General features: G+C 45.5%; 1 protein-coding gene across 1 annotated transcript in view; it reads right to left on the bottom strand.

Annotated features, from left to right (window-relative positions):
* VPS13C (vacuolar protein sorting 13 homolog C) overlaps positions 1-17,174 on the bottom strand; it is a 2,873,871-nt gene that overhangs the window by 2,512,234 nt on the left and 344,463 nt on the right. Inside the window, exon 8 of the mRNA XM_085648297.1 lies at positions 8,959-9,018. Coding sequence (XP_085504423.1) covers positions 8,959-9,018 — 60 coding nt within the window. The remainder of the gene's footprint in view (positions 1-8,958; positions 9,019-17,174) is intronic.

Raw genomic sequence — 17,174 nt, 5'->3', positions numbered from 1 at the left:
CACAAGTGAGGTATCACTTTACACGGGAAACTGAGGGGGAACGCTGAGAGGTATGACATTTGTGCCAGTGCAGTGATTCCAGCCAGAAATGTGAGGAAAATGTGATTTCTTATGCTAAAGGTTTGCAGGGGGTTCTGGGTAGGAAAACAGTGGGGAATCCACCTAAACCATACCTCCATGGACACCCCCAGGTGTCTAGCTTTCAGAAATGTGTGGGTTTGGTAGATTTCCCTAGATGGCCGTCGAGCCCAGGACCAAAAACGCAGGTGGTCCCCTTGCAAAACCAGCTAGTTTTGTGATAGATAATTTTGATGTCTACACAATATGTTTTGGGCCCTTCCGTGCTGCAGGTACTTGGCCCACCCACACAAGTGAGGTACCATTTTTATCGGGAGACCGGGGGAGGAGGACACTGGGTGGTAGGAAATGTGTCAGAGCTGGGATGCTACAACTTTCCCACACAGAAATGTGAGAAAAAGTTGATTTTTTTCATCTAAATTTAAGGTTTGCAGGGGATTCTCGGTAGGAAAAAGTTGAGGGATCCACGCAAGTCAAACCTCCCTAGACTTCTCCGGGTGTCTAGTTTTGGGAAATATCTGGGTCTGGCTAGATTTCCTTAGATGGCTGCTGAGCCCCGGATCAAAAACCTAGGTGACTCACTCACAAAACAATGTATTTTTGTAATCGATAATTTTAAAGTCTCCACAGTACGTTTTGGGACATTCCCGGTCACGGGAACTAGGCCTACCCACACAAGTGAGGTACCATTTTTATTGAGAGACTTTGGGGAATGCTGGGCGGATGGAAATTTGTGGATCCACACAGATTCCAGAACTTTCCCTCACTTAAATGTGAGGAAAATTATTTTTTGGTTTTACAAAGTTTGAGGTTTGCAAGGGATTCTGGGTAACAGAACCTGGTGAGAGCCACACAAGTCACCCAATCCTGGTTTTCCCTGAATGTCTAGTTTTAGAAAATGTATAGTTTTGGTAGGTTTCCTTAGGTGCCTTAAGAACTAGGGTCCAAAATAAACAGCTAGGCACATTGTGAAAAAATGGTCAGATTTGAATGGAAAAATGTGATGTGTCCACGTTGTGTTTTGGGACGTTTCCTGTTGCGGGCACTAGGCCTACCCACACAAGTGAAGTACCATATTCATCATGAGACTTTGGGGAATGCTGGGTGTGTGGAAGTTGGTGGATACATGCAGATTTCAGAACATTCCATTACAGAAATATGAGAAAAAAGTGGGGTATTTTTTTGCAAAGTTTGAGGTTTGAGTGAGATTCTGGGTAACAGAACCTGGTGAGAGCAACACCAGTCACCCCATCCTGCAATTCCCTGGATATCTAGTTTTACAAAATGTATAGGTTTGCTAGATTTCCTTAGGTGCCGGCAGAGCTAGGGTACAAAATCCACAGCTAGGCACATTGCGGAACAAGCATTTGCAATGCAATAGGTCTCGCATTATTAAAGTTTGAGCTATTGGCATTGCTAATAATAATGCAACACCAATTCAAACATTCAGTAATGCGAGACCTATTGTATTGCAAATGCTTGTTTTTTTACTGTTATTTTTCCACCACCGACGTGACCCAGTGCCCCCACCCTTCCCCGTGAGCAGCCAATGATAAAAGCACACAGCGTAATAAACTAGATAGAGTAGTAGAAAGAGTGTGTGAGAAAGCAAGAATGAAGGAGAGAGAAGGTTATAGATGCACAAAGAAGAGGAGGAGAGTGTGTGTTTGTGGTTTGGATTTAAAAAAAAGTTATGGTAAAGAAACTGTGCTGAAAGACTTGAAGTGAACGAATGTGAGAATTGCTGGATTCGTGCGTGCGAGAGAGGAGTGAGAGATAGAGATAGAGATAGTATGGGGAGGGGCACTAAGGGCGGGTGAGAAGTGGACCTGTACTCAGGATGATGATGTATATGAAGGGAGCATGTGTGAGCAGGCAGTTTAGATAGGACATAGGTAGTTTGAGGGAGGGATGTGAAAGGGCAGTGGAATTGTGAGATGAGAGGTGTTAGTGGTAGTGGGAGGGAATGAGAGGGGCAGTGTGCTTGTGTGGGAAAGATAAGGTTTTTTGAAGTGTAATGTAGAGATGGGTTGTATTTAAATTGTTTGTTGTGGAGTTGTGTAGTGAAAACATGTTGCCTGGTGTGCTGTGGCATTATGGGGATAGAAATTAAATGGTATGAACTGTAGTGGAATTATATAGAATGAGATAGTGTGTTATGTATTTAAATATGTGGATTAGTTTCTGGAGTTAATTTGCGGTGTGTGGGACCAAATTGCATTGCAGTATGCCATAAGTGATCCTCAAATCACCAAAGTAATAAAACAGAGTTTTACTGGGAGAAAGGCATGGACGTTTATGTTCTGGGAGTTAAAAGTATGTTAATGATTCATCTTTGATAACAGTACATTTGTTTTAAATTTTCCAATTGAAATAATAATCAACGTTATCTGCTACCACACTTAAATAGTAAACTATGACATTGTAGGATGCTTTGCTGATACCAGTACGTGAAATACTCTCCCAAAGAACAGCAGTTTGGCAGTGTTTGAGACCACTTTTTGATAACTGCAACTCACTGCCTCCGAATAATCAACTTTTGCTAAACAGTGAACAAAAGAACACAGCACCATACCGTATGTGTTTATTATAGAGTGATAATTTTTTATTTGCTAGACTTTTATTGCATACATTAAATAATGTAGACAGCACTCAGAGCAATTGGCATTGTCAATGTCTTTGGCCATGTTTTATTAAGTAGAGTGGATGTATGTGGGGTGGTGATGAAATATGTGCAGTGTAAATATGTGGCAAGGTGTGGAGTGGAATTATATGAGCGTAAATATTTTGCATGATGTGGATTTACGTGGAGTGGCATTGTTTGGCGTGGAGTGGTATGTAGTGAAGTTGAATTATGTGGCATGATGTTGAGTTATATTGTGTGGATTGCAATTATGTGGTGTGAAATGATGTGGGTTGGAGTGGCATTGTTTGTTTTGGAATTGTGTGGCATTGAGTGGAGTTATGTGAGGTGGATTTATGTGGTATGGTGTGCTATAGAATTATGTGGATATTAATTATGCAGTATTAAGTTTAGTGGGCTTATATCTAGTGGTATTGTGTGTCGTAAAGTGGCATGTATTGAGTGGAATTATGTAGTATGATGTAGAATTATGTGGATTCTGTGGTGTGGATTGGATGTATGTAGTATCTAGTTAAATTATGTGTTGTGGAGTAGAATTTAGTGTTGTGGAATGGAATTGTGTGGAGTTGAATTGTGTTGTGTGGAATTGTGTGGCATTGAGTGAAATTATGTTGAGCGAAATCATGTGGCATGGTGTGGAGTGTATTTATGTGGAGTGTTGCTATGTGGCATGGAGTAGATTTATGTGGAGTGTAATTGTGTGGTATGGAGTAGAGTGTTATTCTATGTGGTATGGAATTGTGCTGCATTGAATTGTGTGGCGTGGCATTGTGTGGAATTGTGTGGTATGGTGTGGAATTATGTGGAGTGTAAATACAGGGCATGCTGGAGTTGAATTTTGTTGAGTGTAATTATGTGTTTTGGAGCCGAGTGGATATATGTGGAGTGTAATTATGTGGTGTGAAGTGCAAGTATGTAGGCTGAAGTGTAATTATGTGGAGGGGAATTATCTGGAGTTGAATTGTGTTGCGTGGAGTGTAATGGAATTATTTTGCATGGAGTGGTGTTATGTGAAGTGGAATTATGTGGCATGGAGCAGAGTGGAAATGTGTGGAGTTGAATTTGATGGATGGTATTTATGTGGCATGTCGAATGATGTGGAGTTGAATTGTGTTGATTTGTGTTGTGTGAAATTATGCGAAGGTCAAAAGTTGAATTTTGTGGTGTGCATTTGTGTGTTGTGACATTGCGTGCCACTTAATTGTGTAGCGCTGTGTTGATTTATGTGGGGTTGAATGTTTGCTGTCTTCATAAGCCAGCGAAGAGCGAGGCGCAGTCTGCATCCAGTGATCTTTTCAGGCTTTAAATTGCTGTTGACTTGGAATTCGCTAGGGCCAGAGTTACCAACTTTGAAACTGGTGAACCATGTTTGAGTCTCAGCAGCATTGGCTTAACATTCTGTGATCCTGCACAATTCAGTGTATAAAAGAGACTAATATGACCTTGTGTAATGTAGCCGGTGCTCATGTAAAGCCCTAAAACCCCTTTGGGTCGTGTTTGCGTTATATAAAATTGCATACAAAAAATAATGATTTGACAGGGAGGGCGAATTAGGCCCATGGACTATACGAGAAACTGGGATAATCTTGGTTGACGAGATGAGGTAACAAGTTATAGGCCAGCTTTCACAATATGCACTTTTGTAAGGTCTTATCAGTCAGTGTTTTTGTGACCATGAGTGCCCTCAGTATATCACGCCTCTGAAAGCACGATGACGTGTTAAAGCACTTGTATACAGGAAAACTATATATCCCACCGGATGACGTCTGAGAGGAGTTGTTGCCTAGGAGGCAGGGTGTGCATGCCCAAAGTGTTCCCTGTACAGATTCTCCTCTGCCCTGTTTACAAATCTTTGAAAAACTTGGCGTAAGCCTTCACTGTGTTTAGTGCGATTTATTCAAAATGAGATCCCTTTTGTTGATTCAGTACTACAAGGGTATGGCTCTTCGTCCACCATCTTTAAAGTGCCTATTATGACCACGTATGTTGACAATCCGCACAGCGTGAATGAAAATACAGTAGGTTTACAGCACTATTAGCTTGCCTTTGTAGATCTGTCTTACCCGATGTGAAATCTAATTAACTTTTTTACGTAGCGAGAAGATTAAACTTAACTCCACGTTTCTACAGTTGTATTGTTATTTTATAATTTGAAATTTCATTTTTTCATTTTTCTGATTGTGCTGTATTGTTTACTTGCACATTCAGATATAACTGTCCATTTGATCTTCTGGCTTCATGGTAATGCACTTTTTACATCCGCCGACTTGACGTGCAGTGCAGGATAATTGAGTTATGTTTGTTAACAGACGCAACTGAAACTAGCTGGTCGCATCCTCACACTGGCCTGGGCTGCGCGGTCTCCCAGGCTCTACAGTGCAGCCAACTTTCTTCTGTCTGGGAGGATGGGGTCTAGCAGAAGCCTTTTCTAGAGTTGTTGAGAGGGCTGGTTAGGGTAATCCTCCTACCACTTCTACCGCACTTAGCAACTAACTTACATAGTCAGTGAAGCACTGCAGGCAGGTGTTAGCAAACAGCGAGGCCTGCAGAGAGCTGCGAACCAGGGAGCAGAGTAGGTATATGTTATCCGGCTGCCTTCTCTTTAGCGCACGTGCAACACTGCTGGTCTGTGGCTCAATCCCCGCCAGCATATACCATCAGGGAGGCACCACAGCATGAACGCTTGTAAGTTGATTCAGCCACCTACGCCACCACTTGTAATATAATCACGACATACCACCTTGAAATAAAATGTATAAATGTTATTAAAGTGCTCATGCTGCCGCCCGTGGTTGATGACTATGCACAGCTCACTATAGATAGTGATCACTCTTACAAATACAGGCGCCGACTCCAGTGCAGGCTATCAACTGAGGCAGCCTCCATTATGCGGTTTGAAACTGTGCATGGTAGTGCTTCGCTCCCGTACCGCCGCCGGCCCACCTATAGGTCACACATGGAGCCAGGGCAGGTGAAGAATGCGTTACATCACAGGCCCGCCCAGACGATGGAAATCTCTACCTGGGGCCAGGGCTGGTGAGGCTCAGGCAGCAGGGGGGCACAGCAGGACTTAAAAATACCCCTGCCTGGTGCCAGTGTGAGTGTGGTTTCCTGCACAGCAGAGTAGCACTGACAAGTCGCGCATGGACTGGAGGCCCCTCTGTCAGGGCCCGAAATTATATTTAAAGTTTAGTCAGTGCTTTAAATCAACAGTCCGCTGAATGGAGCCTAGCCCGCCGCGGCACTACAGTGAGCAGAGCGACAGGCTGTAAAGTATAAAAACTATCAATACATCAGTGAGCCACGCAGTAGCCTCTCCATGATGACAGTCAGTGCAACCTCTAGTCTGTGACCAGGTCCGGTCGCAGGGCAGCGGCATGATCAAATCAGCAGTGCGTGTGGTGCTGTGTGACATTAAGGTAACAGTACTGTAAAGTCAGTACTGTGGCAGACTGACCAGAAAGTACTTACTTGCTGATTGTTATTTTGAACTTTACTCCAGTCAGGCAGGAGGCACTGTCTCTCTGAGCGCCGGGGGGTCCAGCGGCCGCAGCGCACCGTGACTGAGCTGCACGGAGTAGGTGGTTGCGGGCGCACAGCTGTGCAGCACTGCGTCGTGCAGTCTCCCCGCAGCGCCCGATGCGGAGCCTCTCATGATGCCGTGCGGCCATTATGCTTTCGGACCTACTGACTGACCCTGAGAGAGTCACTGTCCGGGAGGTGAGGTCGATGCTGTGCCAGACTCCCACCGGTCCAACCATGCGCCGCGGCCGGGTTAATATTATTAAATTGCCCCATCCTGTGCAGGCAGCAGCGTACTCTCACTATCAGACTGAGAGGGACGCCAGCTGCGCGGACCCGACCCGACGACACTCAGCACAACTCCATGAGTCCGGGGATGGCGCACAACCTTACTCATCCGTGATGCCAATCTCTGAGAGTCTCGTGTTGCCACACGCCCTGTCACCCATAAGACTCCATAAGATCTCTCAGCGCCTCCACTGATTCGGTGTTGTGTATGTGACGTGCGCCGGAGCACTCCAGTGCGGAATCCAGCACGAGGTTAAAGCCCTTCCCCCACACTGTGAACTCCACCCACCACATTTCTCAATATAGTGAAAATTACTGGAAAAATAAATGTTATGTGACAACTGGCTTGAAAGGGAGGATGATGGGGTAGGATTTAAGAGGGAACCGGGGAAGGGTCCAAGAAAGAAAGTGAAACCAGCCATGGCATCGTTGCTGGATGATGTTTGGGAGACAGAGAACAAGAGCGCACTGAAGCTGACGAGGAGGGAGTGGGAGGGAGGAGTGGGGGCGGGCGCAGTGGTGCGGGCCGCAGTTGTAAAAGGCAGGGAGAGGGTGAGATTGAGGAAGGGAAAGATAGGGATCAAAGGAAAAAAAAGGGGGTGGCAAATGGTGTGCACTTTGATGTCCTCAGTGGCCGCGAGGCTCACTGAGGACATCAAAGCAAGTGATCAGGCAGTGCTTTTCAGGCTGCCAAATGGTGCGCGCGCCCGGGGCACATGCACTGTATTTGGAGGCCTGAAAAGCCACTGTTTGCACTTCCAAAACTCGCTTACTATAAGTCTCGCCAGAGCAGCGCTAAAGCGCTGTCTCAGGCGAGACTTAAAAAGGGTCAGTTTTCACTGGAAAAATGAGATGTGTCCATGTTGTGTTTTGAGCCGTTTCCGGTTGTGGGTACTAGAGGCACCCATACAAGTGAGGTACCATTTCTATCGGAAGACTTTGGGGAACGCTGGGTGGATGGAAGTTTATGGCTCCCCACAGATTCTAGAACTTTCCATCATAGAAATGTGAGGAAGATGTGTTTTTTTAACAAAGTTTGTGGGTAACAGAACCTGGTGAGAGCCACAAAAGTCACCCCCATCCTTGCTAGGTTTCCCTAGGTGCCGGCTGAGCTGGGGAAGGGGTGAAAATATCTTAGACCAACGACATTCAGAGACTCGAAATCTGCCTCAAGCTAATCGAAAACCTAGCTAAAGCTCATTCTCCTCTTGTTTACCAACAGCTCCAAATAACCATAGACCAGAGCTTCGCTATCTGACCTAAACCTACTTGGTTTCACTCTTCAGCTGGGTAACTATGCAAAATCATTTGGATTACCATTGACACAGACCTCAACTTCAAAGAATACACATGGCCAGGAAAACCAGCACAGTCTGATGCCAGCAAACCCACCTTAACAACGAAATTATTTCCTTCCAGAATCTCTATACAAGCCCTGATCCTATTGTCTGCTCAACAGCCTATACAGCACCACTCTGACCTCAGAAATGTAATTATATTTCCCCAGTAATGCAGAAAATATATTGGATCTCTATTCAGGACACCATCACCTACAAGGCCATTAGAAACGGTATCAAAACTTGCCTCACCACGAGACAACTTCAGACAAACAGCAGCTTACCAGGACCAAGGACCTTTTCAGACTGGAAACATGCTTAAAACACATTTTTGTCTGCTCCTTTAAAGAAACGCACTTGTCCATGAACCTTTCTGCAACAACAGGATTAAGTGATGGCACTATTTCTTGCACAAAATGCATGTAAGCTCAGGCTAAATGAAGACTGAACAGGCATTAGACCAACAGCAACACGTATATGCAATGAGACAAATAAAAATCAATTCATGCACATTACGCAGTGAGTTTCCATGTCTCTGGTGCTATTATATATCTCCACAAGCTCTGTTCTTCACAACATAGCCAAAGCAGACTTCAAATGCAGTAAACTTAATCCTTTATTTTACACGGTCAGCTTTGCATAATGCGTTTCGGTCGTCTCAGCGACCTTGGTCGCATGCTATTACACATATAGATATATATGTATGTATGTATGTATAGTGACTGGGGCAACTGAATGGCATGATCTGACTCAGGGATATTATTTGTAAGACAATATGAAGTTCAGGCTAGAGGAAGAAATCTGTCTGCCATTGTTCCTGTGCAAAAGCTAGTTATGCACAGCTGTTTGACACATATTTATACATGAATGCTAAATGCATATATTTTCAGTCTTGACACTGAAAACCCATCCAGAAATAATGTTATTTAGCTGCAACGGCTTCAGCCTAAAAACACTTTTGTCATGAACATCACAGAACTCTAAGTTAAAATTATAAAGTTTCTCTTTCAACATTGACATTATGTCGACCAACTGGCACAGTAAACAGTGGATTTCATTGTGGATCGCAAATAAAATACTGCATTTTACCTTGTATATGATTTTTGCTGCTTCGTTTAGAATGCAGGGTATCCAGGACTCATTAGTGGTCTGCAGGTCAAACAAACAAAAAAAATAGACATTTATTATATTTTTCAATTCACTGTATATTTTACAACCGCAGACTCAATAATCTATTGTTAGCATGTCCTGTTCGTTGAGACCAAAGTGAAATGTTAGTATCAAGGCATTATCACATAGACCTTTCAATTTCAACTGTTGAATATGTTTTGGGTTCCATATTAGCTCATATATATTCAAGCTTCGCACCAAATAATTCCTTAACTTTGTAGTGAAAACGTGGCTACCAAACCTTTGTATCTTAAATCTTTGCTAGCAAAGGATTATTCTGCTATCAAAAGGAAAATATAAATCTAATGGGCATAAAGGCGCGCAGAAAAATACCACTGTAGCTAAATTCATAAACCACATACCAAATAAAGGTTCTCCAATAACAACGGGTTTATGCGCAAAGAAAAAAAAGACTAGAGACAGTGGATTCATTCAGGTGAACAGCTCAACAAAATGGTGGTCAGAATTCAACAAATAGGGCTTAAAATGCATTTAAATGAGGAAATATGTTCTTTACCAAAGACATTCTCTTTGCAGAAGTTTGTCTAAAAGTTCCCTTCAATTGTATAAAATAATTCACGACAAAATGTTTGCAGAATTCAACAACATAAATTTGCAAATCGAGGGGGGGTGGCCTGCCCGAGCACCAAGATGGCTGCTCATCCGTGAAGCTCCGGAGCCGCAACATTGTCAAGGCTTTTCTATGCTCCCTGTGTAAATCCTCTCTCCTGGCACTGGGTGCTCATGAGCTCTCGAGACATAGCACTTCCCCCATATCACACGATGGGGTGTAGTGACCAGAAGCACCGGCTTTCATTTGATGTGGCCAGGACGCCAGATGCAAAGAGGGAGAGGGCCCGCAGCATGGAGACCCTCCAGGACATACTGAATCGAGCCCTCCCTGCCAGATGGTGCCGCAGCCATTTTTGCAAAACTGCGAACTGGTTTTAAAGCCATTGAAGCACGTTTTGACTCAGTGGCAACTCAATTGGAGGATATGAGTGGATGCATGGGACTCGCATCGAGGCTGCCGAGAACCGAATATCTGAGATAGAGGATGTTCTACCCGCGGTTACAAAGCAGTTCGAGTGCACTCAGTGACTTCTCAAAACGATCGCCACCAAGGCTGAGGATTTGGAGGTACTGAAATAACATTCACATAGCCTGAGTGGCGGATTCCACCAACACGGGTCCCATGAGTGAGTATGTGGAGCACCTGCTGAATGAGCTGTTTGGTAGCGACGTTTTCTCACCAGCGTTTGCAGTGGAGCGTGCCCATCGATCGTTAGCCCCTAGATCTGCTTCCGGTGCTCCCCCACATTTAATCCTCGCACAGCTCAACTACCATGATCGCGATGTCACTCTATGCCTGACCCCGGATAAAGGATCCATTCAATATCAAGGAATGATGCTCAAATTCTTCCCCGATTTTACTCCTTTGGTACAGGAGGGCTGCCGCAAATTCCTGGACATAAAGCGAACATTACAGAAGGTGGACGTCCGATATGCGATGCTTTATCTGGCAGGGTTGCGGATTCATCTAAATGACAGAGTTCATGTTTTTGACTCACCCACTGAAGCAATCAACTTCTGGAAACAGCATCGACCTGGCTCCTCACATTCACTTCCTGCGGACCAGTGCACTTTAAACAACGAAGAGACCATCTGTGTATCGTACTTTAATGCATTTCTCTGCTTTTCCAATAATTGAATTGGTTATACACTTTCTTCAAGAAAACAGACTGTAGTCTGTTGCTAATGTTCTCATGTTATATAAGACTTGGCCGTGCACAATATTGCTTTCTTTAATTACCTTGTTGCATTTGACAGTATATACTTTTATCAAACCTATGAGCGTCAACCCGTGGTCTCCTTTGAGTGCTGTCTCCCACCCCAGGAGATCTCCTACTGTTTGATGGGGAAATGTTGGGATTCACTGGATACTGGTTGGGTTGTTATTCGATGTGGGTGAGGGTTAATGGGTGGTTCTAGGTTATATGTACGATGAACGTTCTTCACAGGGCATTTATTATGCTACAGGCCAGCTTATGGCCCCTTCATACACTCTTATGAACTCGCACATATATCCACGATCTCAATTACATTATCAGCTAAGAATCCTGGGATAGTAGGGTTGAAATGTATATCATGTAATGTATGGTGGCTGTCAAACCCTTGAAAAGAGTGACAGATACTATCTGTTGTCGCCATAATTTCCCAGTAGCATTAGAGACCCAATATGCCCTGAACGCTGTCAATCAGTTTGCATCCTATAGGGGTGACAACCCTTTCTTTGCGAATTATTGTTCCTATTCAAAGAAGTGTGCATCCTAGTCCATAGAGCAATACCTTACGAGGCACATAAAGTAGTTGCGGATCCCGAGGGCCACTACCTACTGTTGGCTGGCACCCTTGGGGCGGAGACTCAACTCCTGGTGAACGTTTACGCTCCCAATGTAGACATGCCAGACTTTTTCCCCAGTATATTGACACACATCTCAAAAGAAGACATTGACACCATTTCACTTCTGTACACAACAGGCTCTGGACAGATCACGAAACCCCACTCTGTGCAGGCACTGGTTGCCCTGTTGCGGTCCTTTCCCCTCGCGGATGTATGGCACACCCACAATCCCTTGGGTAAAGGATTCTCCTTTTATTCGTCCCTGCATGGGACATGGTCATGTATAGATCATTGGTATCTCTCTCCTAACCTTGGACTGACTATCATCTCTATTGATCATCTTACCCGCACTCTTTTAGATCATTTCTCCAGCACTTATGACCCTCTCCATTGCCAATGTCACGCAAACACGTGCACCCTGGCATTTCCGGACAGAAGCTTTGCATGATAGCGTATTTAGAAGCGAGATCAGGGACGCCATGGTGGAATATTTTCAACTGAACACTGGTTTGGTATCCAGTTATGCCACACTACGGGAGGCATTTAAAGTATGTATACGGGGAACTTGTATCGCTAAACAGTTTGTGGTTCTTTGTTCCATCTGCCGGGACCTTGAGATTGTTGAGAGGGCATTGGAGGGCCTTGATAAACAGTTCTCGCTAGGAAATTTCCCACCTCCATTACATCAGAGGGCAAAACTTATTGTAGAGTTCCAAGAACTCGCTACTCGCGAGGCCAATTATCTTGGCAAATATGCACAGGCCCGGGTATATGGTGAGGGTGAAAGACCGGACCGAACACTAGCCAGACTTCTATGTCCCCAATATCAATCTTCCTTTATTACGTAGGTCCAGATAGAAGACGGCACAGCGATCACTAGCAGTACTGACATCACTGCCACTTTTCAATCATACTACTCCCATTTAGATAGCACCCACTCCCCCCGCTGATGACGTCCTTGCCAACTATTTGTCCCAAGTGGCCATGGTCTGGCTCGAAGATGGTCAACAGCAATTTTTAGCATCACCTGTTACAGTGTATGAGGTCTCTCAGGCCATCGATGATCTTAGCGGAAAGCATGCCCCTGGTACTGACGGGTTATCCGGCATATTTCACATCTTTTTCTGCCGCTGTAGCCACCATCTGACTCCCGCTCTCATCTGCGTCAAGGGATTCCGTTCTTATTCCACAATGCAGGATGCAATACGGTGACGTCATTTCGATGCGATGTGTTGGCCAATCCACAAAGGGGTTGTGTTTCTGTAGCCACGGCAATCCCAATATGACGCCATATTGGGGCGCTCGGATGATGTTAAAATCGATTTGTTCCAAATGGTTCCTCCCATATCTCATCGGAAGGACCCCCGTGTGCTGTCCGATGGGCCCCGTCACCAATCGCCTTCCGTCTACCGCATAGACGTCTTCGGGTACTGCTTTGGGAAGAAGCACTAGCCCTAGCCTGCATGCCTCGTTGTGGTCCATAAACATGCCAGTGGCCCCTGAATCCACCATGGCCACAACGGGTATCCACTGGTCATGCACTCCCACGTGCACCGTGATAAACAGGTGTCGTTGTCCCTTAGTGACCGAGTTGGAAAGTGAAGGGATGGATGAGTGACTCCGAGATGCCCCTTCTCTGGTCTTGGAGTCCTCTAGTTTTCCGCCGGTATGTCCACCACGGCTGTTACCGACCGGTTGGCCCGATAACGTGACGTCTTCGGTTTGGCAGGGCATTCACGTACGTAGTGGCCTTTTTTGCCACAATATAGGCACAATCCTTGTTTACGGCGTGACTCTTTCTTCGTGGCTGTGAGGCTCGCTCGTATTGCGCTGATGTCCATGGGTTCTCCCTTGGATGCGGTGGAAGTTTCAGGACTTCCCACCGTCACATAGGATGGAAGGGATTTTCCTTTTCTCCCATGATCCCCCTTTCTTTCACTTAGCCTATGTTCCAGCCGTAATACCAGGTTGATAAGGCCCTCACATGTCTTGGGTTGAGGGTCAATATGAGCCACGGCGTCCTTGAGCTCATCGCACAGCCCTTGATGGAAGAGCGCCGTCTGTTTAGCAACAGGCCACTTGGTTTCCGCAACCAGCCTTCGGAACGCGTTGAGATACTGCACCAGGTCGTTGGATCCCTGTCTCAACTCAAGCATTTCACGGTCCGCCGTGTACGAGTCAGCCCTTCTGTCGAATACCTTCAGGAATTCCTCGCGAAAAGCACCCCAATCACATAAGAGGGGGTCGTCCCTGCTCACCAGAGGTACGGCCCATTGTGCCGCGTTTCCAGCCAAATAGGATATAAGGAAAGCCACACGAGCCTGACTTGTGGGGAACGCCTTTGGTTTGCACGATAAATGTAGCGCCACTTGTGTGAGGAATACCTGCACTGTGTTAGGATCCCCACTGTACCTCTCTGGTGTTGCCAAGGGGATGGCTACCGGCATTTCCACTACTACCGCAGGGGTCTGGTTCGTGAGGGAGGTGCTGGGCGTGAGCGGGTCCAATTGGATAGCATCCAGTCTGGCTTTTACATCGGCTGTTTCTTGCCTAGAGGCAGCCACTTCAACTTGCATGGCCGCTAAAGCAGCCAGCACATCATCAAGTGTTGCCATGTCTGTTATCGACCGGGAGACAGTTAGTGTTATTACGGTCGGATATTTTGTAACGCCCTGAACGTCTCAGGATCGTTTAACAGACACGACAATGAGGACGCAACCACTTGTGAAGGGTTAGTTCTTTTAATGAAGGCAAATAAAATACAAAGAACAAACAAAAGTTATAGTCACTGGAATCCTCCAGGCTAAGTACGTTACCAGCCCACAGCACGGATGGTCCTAACCGTCCTCTGCATATACGCCGATCCCGGCGTATGCCAACAGAGGGCAGAAATGAAATGGCCGACAATGCCAATCGGTAGGCTGTGAGGGGCACGAAGAGTGTTGGGGAGAATCGAGGAGTCAGGGAAACACCCAGCCGGGGTCTCTACCTGAAGGGAGCAGCCGCTCAACCTCTTCCTCAGACTGCACCGGGACGCAGAGTCACCTCCTGGTGATGCGTCACCGATACCCCAATCACAAGCAAGAAGACTGAACCGAGAGCAGCCGCTCGATCGATCCTGTGGACTTCCGAGTCTGTAACACGGCAAACACCTCCTGGTGTGCGTTACAGCTGGCAGTCCCTGTGTCTCTGGTCGGGCTGGGAGTTACGACTCCAACCAGCAAAAGCGCCACTGCGCTTGGACTCCGCCGAGTCAAAAAGCGAAGCTCAATGGTTGACCGGTAGAGCTTCCGGGTCGTTCACAGGTGACGATGGGGCAAGACACGGCCCAGGGAGTAACGACTCGACCTACCTCCGTTCTTGCCTTACTGGAGCACCACTCCGGAACACTGCTCTTCACGAAGCAGGTACGTCGGTGTAAACACAATATCCGACAGCCTTGTACCTCCCGGTTCCTCCCTTTATAGGGCGTGTTTTCCTTGAGTTATGTAACAGCTCTCCTGTTTACATAAGGGCGTGTTTCCCTTGAGTTATGTAACAGCTCTCCTGTTTACATAAGGGCGTGTTTCCCTTGAGTTATGTAACAGCTCTCCTGTTTACATAAGGGCGTGTTTCCCTTGAGTTATGTAACAGCTCTCCTGTTTACATAAGGGCGTGTTTCCCTTGTATGACAGGAATTCATGACAGGTAGTCCCACAACCCCACCAATTAAGGCCTGGATGAGAGATTTAATATACGGCGACACTACTAGTGACACCTATGCTACCTTGCAACCACTTACCTCCAGGCCTAAAAACATCTGGCAGCCACTTTGCTCTTACTTACTGCTGCCCCCTGAGGAGACAGAGTGAATATAAGCTTGTTTGTTTCACTGTGCTGTCCCGGATGCATGTTGAATGATGATGACAATGTACTGCCCTCTGGTTGTTTTCAAGTTGTGAAATGAAGAGTCAATACTGCATGATATGATATTTTTGCTTGGAAATGCGCGTTCCCACTCGAGCCATGTTTCTTGACATACCCTCCCCCTCTGGACTATAATTGAACTGTGCCTATATTGACTATGCTTCGATTCACATTCCTTATGATGCTTTCTTTTTGTTGCTTTAACCCCTTGAGTGCCCCGCCCTTTCCACGCCCTGTGCCGGGCGTTTCATTAGTGGGTGGGGTTCATGACGAGATAGTCTCGTCATGGGCACAGCGCAACCGCGGCCCATGACGAGACCATCTCGTCATGGGCACTCAAGGGGTTAATGTGTCATTCTAAATATCCGTGTGCGCTTATGTTTTGTGTCCTGTTATTTTTCTGAAACAGGCAATAAAGAAAATAAAATAAAACTAACAGTGGAAGAGCAAATTTTAGGGAGAGACAACATACTCCAACTTTAAAGCAGAGAAAAAGTATTTACGTAATGATTATTTAAAAATTACTGAGACAAGCACACCTCAACTCTAATGTTTTTTTACTTGGGGACATTTTAAATTTATTTTGGAAATCAGGGGCATTTGCACTGAATGTTTTAAGATGTTTATGAACCATGATTGTATTTGAATTTGGAATTTTGTAGAGTGCATTATACCCGAAGGTGTCAAAGAGCTAGCCGTAATGAAAGACGCACAAATATGCAGGAGGCATCCACCTGTCGTCATAGAAGGGAGAAGAGACAGGTTTTGAGTTTCTCACAGAATATTGCATGGGGGTGATACTAGTAATAGCGGGAGATGGAGCATTCCACAAACTACCTACAGCTACCAAAAAGGTTGGTCCTCCCCATCTGGCTTTCCGGAATCTTGGAGTATTCACCTTCCTAAGAGAGGATGATCTCAACAGCCTGTTCGGAATATATCATTGGAAAGATGATCTCGAGACAATCGAGCCCTGCGAGTACAGGGCAGTGTGAACCAGACACAAAGCTTTAAACATCAGAATCTTCCTGATCAGCAGCCAGTGAAGAGACCGAAAGCCTTACCTAACTGAAGAACGTTTAGGGATGTCCAGAATCAAGTGCACAGACTCATTTTGAGAAAACTGAAGCCTATTAAGGGTAGTTTTATAGATATTTAAATACAGAAAGTTGCAGTAGTCCAACCGAAAGGTAATCAAGGCGATGAACGCAGCAACCTTAAGCTTGATAGGAATAAAAGGAACAACCCTTTTAAATTTTTTGATGATGAAAAAACAGGCGCTCACTGTCTTATTAGCCTGAGTTAAAAGAGAGAGTACGGTCAAAGGTAACTCCTAGATTCTTAGAATCAGTGACTGGACTTCGTAATGGGCCACAAGCTTCAGGCCACCACAATTCAGACCATACTGTTCTTTGCTCACTGAAGACCAGTGTCTCACTCTTATTGACATTTAGTTGTAGCCAGTTTTCTTTAATCCAGCTGCTAATTTTTATCATGCAGCATTTGAATCGGTTTGCTACCTCGCATAAGTCATCTGTAATTGATACAATGATTTGGGTGTCATCCACATCTGACAATATTTGGAACCAAAAAGATCTTATCAATTTCGCTAAAGGCTAAGAGCCTCGCGGAACCACACAAGGCAGGTGGGAAGATTCTGACCTTGCCCACAGCTCACTATATGAGTCCTATTCATGAAAAAGGACTCCAGCAGGGCCAGAGTGGAGTCCCTAATATCCGGCATGTGCAATCTATGTATCAGGTGGGAGGGTGACACCATTTCAAATGCTACTTAGAGATCCAATAGCACCAATATAGAATAGCC

The sequence above is a fragment of the Triturus cristatus genome, chromosome 3_2 (assembly GCF_964204655.1).
Source record: "Triturus cristatus chromosome 3_2, aTriCri1.1, whole genome shotgun sequence".
NCBI classification, from domain to species: Eukaryota; Metazoa; Chordata; class Amphibia; order Caudata; family Salamandridae; genus Triturus; species Triturus cristatus.
Note: the sequence above shows the minus strand (reverse complement) of the source record. Positions and strands in the feature narration are given on the sequence as shown.